The following is a 7,969-nucleotide window of genomic DNA, read 5'->3' as shown; positions in this document are numbered from 1 at the left end:
AATTAATAGCTTTAAATTAGCTCAGTATGCAAGGGTTTATAAAAGTCCAGCTGGACACAAATGTAGGATTTCAGGTGTTAATTCCACACTGTAAGACTTGTATTCAGTTCTTCTGCCTAATAGGAGCTTCAGTACATAATCCTACATTTGTAATCCTAATATTCTGTTATTACTTTCACCAAATATCAGGGTTAGCATCTTAAATTGCTAAAGCGTTTGCTAGTGTGTTGTAATTACTTATGCTTGTTATTAGCCATGGTTTATCACTTCAAAAGAACTAAAGAGGGCTGATGGCCAACATTTAAGACATATTTTATCTATATGTTTAGTAGATAACTGTTATTTTGTCAGATATTTACTCTAATAATCTTATTAGATAAGTATATATAAAGCAATATAGCTATATCAGGCTGACTTTGACAAATTCAGGATATATGACAGGTATATAATGCTGTAAATCAACTTATATACACGCAAATATATGTTTTTATTCTATAAGTATATTTTCACGTCAAAATGTAGCCTAATTAGGAAATCAATTAAGACATCAATTAGGCGAATTAAATTTTGTATAGGATTTTTGAACTCCAACGCTCGCGCACGAGCTGACTCACTCACTGACTGACTCAGGAGCACGCTAGAGGTGCGCACGCGCGCGCGCAACAGGTGCTAATTGCACACCGTTTGGGTTCGCGAGCAACAAGGAATAGGGATTGGTTTATCTCAAAACACGTCAAAATAATCTAATATCGGTGCCGTGTGCGTGTACGCGCGCGCGCTCGTGCTAAGCCCTCCCCGTGCGCCCTCACCTCTGTTCCGTTCCCAACGCGTATAAAAGCGCGCGTGCGGCAGTCCGCACACATCAGCGATCAGCAGCACGCGCCACTTCTGACTCCGGACCCTTCGGCATCCGTTAGAGCTTTGATCAAAAAACCTACAGCAACCCACAACACCAAAAGTAAGTGTTATTCCTGTTAGTCTTTCTTTTTAGAACGCAGAAAACAGTCGCGTGCCTTTTTCCTTTTTTTAATGAATGAGTGTAGTATAAATTCTCATTTTATAGTTTGATGCAATTGCAGCACACTTTGTTACGCAAAAACAAGTTGTGCATTTGTTTAAGATCGCAAATACGTCTATAAAATATATATATGCTAGTGATCTCTGTCAGATGCATGCGTCAAAGTTGCACTATATACTGTAGCACCTAACTAATTGAAATAAAAACAAGCTGTGCATTTGATTAAGACCGGACAAATATATATATACACTATTATGCTAGTGATCTCTGTCAGTTTCATGCGTCAAATTTGCACCATATACAGTAGTTGCACTATATGGCACCTAACAAATAAAAATATTTTTATTTCCAAGCTGTAGCATTGAGCGCATTATTCAATAAGATAAACTGCATCCAGTTACCACTTCCTCTCAGACGCTGAAACTAATTGAAACAAAAACAAGTTGTGCATTTGTTTAAGATCGCAAATATATATCTCTGTCAGATTCATGCGTCAAAGTTGCACTAGATAGCACCACGTTTGCACTATATAGTTGCACTACATAGCACCTACCGAATAAAAACATTTTTATGTCCAAGCTGTTGCATATTTCACAGATGCTGTGGTCATTACATTTTAATGGACTGACATGTCCGGGTGAGAAGCAATGACATGTTACACAGAGAAAGACAAAAACAAGGTTAACATTAAAGAATGTATAACTGATATCATTCCCAAACTTTCTATAAATGAATTCTGCCAGAATTTAGAGCGTATTATTATTATTTAATTAGAATAAACTGCATCCAGTTACCAACTTTCTCTCAGACACTGAAACTAATCTAAGAGAAGACAAACATTTGTCGCTTTTCTCTCGAAGTGGATGATGAAATGTCTCTTTAATATTTATATTGCTGACTAATACATTTCAATTGTGTAATGTGTTGAAGATTTTCGCTGTGACCCAGAAAACATTTCATGCTAATGAGGTCTCGGGGAGTTTTTCTCCGCTTATTAGGGATTTAAAGCTAAATCCGTAGCCCTGATATATAGTCGTAATATGTTATATGAATACGATTGAATTGAATCAGGAATTCGTTGCTTGACTTTTAACTTCAGCTTGAAATGTTCTTCAAAGAATTGTTGTCAGTCAGTGAGGATGTGCGGTAAGATTTGTGTGAAATCAGCAACCGGTTCATTCCAGTTAACTGGTGCTGGTTTTGATGGTGTTACTTCCAGAATCTAATATATCATCTTATGGGTTTTGTTTTTGTTTGTTTGTTGTTGTTGTTGTTTTAATTTAGGACAATTTTTTTTGCATTATTTGTTAAATACAATTTAAGGACACACACAAAAAAAAAAAACACACATATTTCTTGTCCTGTTCTCTTCTTTTACCTCCATTATAACGACTGCTGTGTGTATTGTAGTGAATATCAGATATATTCCGTATTAGACTTAATATGAAATCCATCAGCTGTATCGCTGAACAGTATAAAGCGGTGACCTGAGCCAATGATACCCAACCCCACTGAGGACTAAATTCACATCAGATGTAATCAACGTCTCGTATGTCGACGGGTTCAAGGAAGTCTTTTTTTCTCTCTCTAACAGATGAGTGTGGTATTGAAGTCGTGGACCGCTATCTTTACCCTGTTCCTGTGCGTTCTCCTGTATCTCAGCACCGTGGTGGACGCCTATCCGCCCAAACCGGAGAACCCCGGAGAGAACGCGGCACCCGAGGAGCTCGCAAAATACTACACTGCTCTCAGACATTACATCAACCTCATCACCCGGCAAAGGTGAGTGAGACGAGACGAGACAAGTTTTACAATCTCAGAACACGCATCGAGTAAACAAGGTTTATTACTACGGCGATTCGGTAAATCGGTCATTCTGATTATTCGACTTTTCCAAATGTTAATCCAAATATATTAACATTGATATTATCTAATATAAAATAATATATCATTTAATATAATGTTTTTTATTTGTCACATACATTTTATTTCTGTTACTTGTCCCATAGTGCAACAACGAAGGTTACACTACGGAGGTTTATTCAGTTCGATTTACATTGATTATTTATTGTGCTTTTAACAACGGACATTGTCTCAAAACATAAAAAAAGGCATAAAAAACAGAATAAAAATGGTTTAACAAAGTTTCACTGTTTATCTCTAACATCTATCCCTAATGGCGTGACGTGACGTGACATACGGCTAAGTGCGGTGGACCATACTCAGAATTCGTTCTCTGCATTTAACCCATCCAAAGTGCACACACACATCAGTGAACACACACACACACACACACACACACACCGTGAACACACACCCGGAGCAGTAGGCAGCCATTTATGCTGTGGTGCCCGGGGAGCAGTTGGAGGGGTTCGGTGATTTGCTCAAGGGCACCTCAGTCGTGGTATTGTCGACCCGAGACTCGAACCCACAACCTTAGGGTTAGGAGTCAAACTCTCTAATGATAATGATATTATGAGATTTATCTCAGAGTTTATGAGTTTAGGTATAATAAAGGGTTTGTGAATTCTTGTACATTTCCGATATTTCTTATATACAGATGTAGATTTTTCAGAATTTATGGTTTCTAGTAGAATTTCTCAGAGTTTTCACTTCTGGTGTGAAAGAATGTGTGATAACTGATACAGAACAAGTACAGAAGCTCAACCGGGTTTCGTATCAGCAACCTGGAGTTCTCCTCCATCTGCATCTCCATCTCCATCTCCTGTCACAGCCTGCACTGGATCCATCACTCAGCTCTGTAGTCAGAGACCAAGAGATCATCACGGTTCACTCACAGTGCCTATAAAAGCCCAGCAGATGCACGCTGAGTGCTTCCAAATCCAATCCAAAGCAAATTTGGCTGCCGAGCTTCGCCCCGGACTCTCTGACTCTCGCTTACACACACACACACACACTTACTGTATGCTTTCAGAACGCCTGCTTGACATTTGAAGGAGAAAGACTCATTGTACTGCACGTTGGGCTTTCCGGGCTTCATAATGCACTCGTTTACTGACCTTTAGAGGAGGGAAGAGGAGAAGAGGAGAGAGTGGACTGAACTGGACGGAATTTACTTCGAAACCATTTAAAGTTTCATCATCATCTGTTTTTACGTGATTTTCTTCCAGCAGTATTTTTTGCGAGAGAAGATCGATGGCATTAATAATAAGCCACTCTCCATCACAAGCAGTCAGAATGTTCTCACAGTCAGCGTTGGCATGTCAGTATGACTGAAGCTGTCTCAGTACCCTGGTCAGTGCCTCGTAATTCCGCCCGTATCTCTCCAACTAAATTGAACGACGCTGGCACGACCGAACCTCGAACGAATGGTCAACCGAATGACCACTTTGTGGCCTGATTTTCGCCCAACATCAGATTGTCATCCGGGTCACGAGTAATAATGCGAAGTAGCTGTACTGTACTCCTGGTTGCCTAGCAACAGTTCTCTCCGCGTGCTGTATGAAATCAGGAGTTTTGTTTAAACGCAGCATTAATCGTGGCACGTCAGCCATCAATCCAACAGTGTGAAGACTTTTCCTGCTTACAGGTTTTGATTGTTTATCATAAAGAGATGATTTTTAACAGTTTATGGAAGGAGTCTCCAGTGTTCAGGTGACAGGGTTCACTTTCCCTCCAGTGCGCTGATGTCGCCTGAAGTTCAGGATGAATTCCAGGGTAAAACTGCTGCATTTTCTGACTGGTTTCTGTTCATTTCGCGGCTCCTCGATGTGTCTCTCCTGCACGTCTTTGAGCCGCTTCGTTCCCCCACGCTTCCTGACAGAGACACAGAGCCGCTGCACGACTTCGGGGCAATTACTGTTCTGTTTCTGTGCTGGTCCCTGTCACACCTGTCCAGGGTTTTATTCACAGTGACATCATCAGAGGTGAACAGTGAGAGAGGAAAGGAGAGGAGAGGAGAGGAGAGGAGAGGGGAGGAGAGGAGAGGAGAGGAGAGGGGAGGAGAGGAGAGGGGAGGAGAGGAGAGGAGTGTGAACTCTTTCATTAGTGAAGACTTTGTGATAGCTCAGGTCATGTTTATAGAGAAAAATCCCTTTGTGTCAAAGTAAAGGTGATTATCTCTCTAACGCTCTCTCGCTCTCTCAATGTCTGTCTCCCTCTCTTGTTCATCTTTCTCTCTCTCTTTCTTGCTTTTGCTCTCTCTGTCTTTGTCTCTCTCTTTCTTTCTCTCTCTCTCTTTCTCTCTCTATTTCTCTCTCTCTTTGTGTCTCTCTCTGTCTCTCTCTCTCTACCTCTCTCTTTGTCTCTCTCTTACATTCACTGTCTCTGTCTATCTGGCTGTCTCTCTGTTGTCTCTCTCTCTCCTCTCATCCTCTCTCTGACTTTCTCTCCCTCTCCCTCTCTCAGGTATGGAAAAAGGTCGACTCAGGAGGGAATTCTGACAGACCTGCTGTTTGGAGACAGCAATGACCACAACCAGGGATCAAGGTGACATACACACACACTCACACACACTCACACACACACTCACACACGCAATCACACACTCACACACACTCACACACACACTCACACACACTCATACACACACAGACACACACACACACACACTCATATATATACACACACACTCACACACACACACTCACACACACTTATAAACACACACACACTCACACACGCACTTTAAACACATCACTTCATCAGGTCAGAATGGGCGTGTCCGAAAACCTCACATCGGAAAATGACATTATTCCACACTTCATGAATATTTCACACCTGTGAGCAGATCAGAGGGACAGATGGGTCTCTCTATCACTCTCTCTCTCTCTCTCTCTCTCTCTCTCTCTCTCTCTCTCTCTCTCTGATGCACACTGAACAACTGAGAGGCAGTGACATTTTAACACACCATTTAATCAGACTTCAAAGAGGCAGGAAACACCATTGAAAGAGAGAGAGAGAGACAGAGAGAGGGAGTGAGATAGAGAGAGAGATAGCGGGAGAGAGTGGGAGAGGGAGAGAGATAGATAGCGGGAGGGAGATAGAGAGAGAGTGAGAGAGAGAGAGAAAGAGAGAGGGAGTGAGATAGAGAGGTAGAGAGAGGGAGAGTGGGAGAAAAAGAGACAGAGAGTGGGAGCGAAAGAGAGAGATAGCGGGAGAGAGAGTGAGTGAGAGAGAGATAGCAGGAGAGAGACAGATAGAGCGAGAGAGAGAGAGAGTGGGAGAGAAAGAGCGATAGAGGAAGAGAGAGATAGTGGGAAAGAGAGAGAGAGAGTGGGAGAGAGAGAGAGAGATAGTGGGAGAGAGAGAGAGAGAGAGCACAGTTTTCTATTTAATGCAATTAAAATGATTATTAATATCTCCATTTTCAATTAAACACTAAATCAATAAACATAATAAAAAAATTAACAAAGTATTTTGAAGTACATTTCATTGTTTATTTTCATTTTATTCCTTTATAAATGTGTACAGTTAGACATTGTAATTAATCATATTTTATTTGTAAAGAATGTAATTAAACATATAACAAAACATTCGATGGTTATTTTTATTTTATTAGATATATTTGTTTATCGCGTCAGTTTTCATTGACCATGTTGATATTTAATATTTATAATCCAGAATCATTTTTACAGTCGTTCATTTGTACATATTTCACATTATTGTTCATATTATAACAATATAAAATAGAAATAGCAGAAATTACTAAACAGATCTATTACAAGTGAGTAAATGTACAAAATATATTATTTATTATTATGAGTATAAAATGATCAGGATGTTGATGTAGAGCAGAATGAAGGAGTTTCAGGCTCCCCACGTGTTGCTCTGTGGTGTAATAACTGACCCGTCGTCCTGCACTCATGTGTTTCAGGTACGACGAGTCGTTCATGTGGTGATGTTCACTACCCCCACCCGCCCCCACTCGCTGGTCTCCTGTGACTCCCTCTCCAGACCCTGCACCCTAACACCTGATGGTCGTTCTTCATCCTCCTCCTCCTCCTTTACATCTCTCTTCATCGACGCATCGAACTGTACATAATTTATTACTAGACAGAGAATCTGTGTCTCTGGAAACATCACTGTGTCTAACGGAGGATTTATTCTTTCTGTTTGTACATATTAATGACTGTGATTAAAGGTTTAAATGATGATACATGATGTCTGAGACGCTGGTGTTCGTAGGACAGATGAAATGAGTGAATGTTTGGGGGATGAAAAGAAGAAGGATGATTTTTAACTTTATTACAGAATTCTTTCTTCATTTAAAGGTGCTTAGTGATCGAAATACAGAAATATCAGTCCGTTCATCAGCAGAAAAAAGCTAAAGTTTACATTTTGATGGTCAAAAGCAAGCAAATCATGAAGGACGGCAGGCAGGCAGACTGACGGACAGACAGAGGGACTGACGCTTTTATGGAACCTTGTCCAATAATGTAATATCATTAATCTTACAACTGTTTAAAATACAAGCTAGTAGAGTGAGAAAAAACTGAAATGTTGGTAAGAACATGTTTATAATCAGAGTAATTTTCTTAGTTCCTTGAGGAAACTTTTATATATTTCTTTACTTTATTTCCATTATATACAGAGAATCATATATATATATATATATATATATATATATATATATATATATATAGATATATATATTATATATATATAAAAGTGAGTATATATATATAAAGTACACACACTGCATTATATTGCATTTAAGCAGACAAAATATATACAAAAATATTTATAACTAACATAAGAAAGCCATTTTTAATAATCTGGTTTATAATCATTATAAAGTATACTAAAATAAAATAAAATAATGAACTAATCATATTAACTAATTTAATGTATTAATTAATTATAGTACATTTACAGTGTAAAACTGTACGGCATTGTTAATATGATTTATATTTATATTATATTTAATATTTATAACTACAATTACACGGAAATTGATGTAGCTAACTGTACAGATATAATTAATATTAA

The 7,969-nt window shown here is 39.1% G+C and overlaps 1 protein-coding gene across 1 annotated transcript; it reads left to right on the top strand.

Moving 5' to 3' along the window:
* Positions 1–640: 640 nt before the first annotated feature.
* Positions 641–7,120, top strand: pyya (peptide YYa). Its single transcript, XM_027135649.2, has 4 exons — positions 641–958; positions 2,613–2,800; positions 5,387–5,467; positions 6,855–7,120. Exons 2-4 carry the CDS (start codon positions 2,613–2,615, stop codon positions 6,877–6,879), a joined length of 294 nt encoding a protein of 97 aa, XP_026991450.1. The 5' UTR covers positions 641–958; the 3' UTR covers positions 6,880–7,120.
* The last annotated feature ends 849 nt before the right edge of the window (positions 7,121–7,969 follow it).

The sequence above is a fragment of the Tachysurus fulvidraco genome, chromosome 15, assembly GCF_022655615.1.
Source record: "Tachysurus fulvidraco isolate hzauxx_2018 chromosome 15, HZAU_PFXX_2.0, whole genome shotgun sequence".
In the NCBI taxonomy this organism is placed as follows: Eukaryota; Metazoa; Chordata; class Actinopteri; order Siluriformes; family Bagridae; genus Tachysurus; species Tachysurus fulvidraco.
This window is presented reverse-complemented; position numbering and strand designations above follow the sequence as displayed.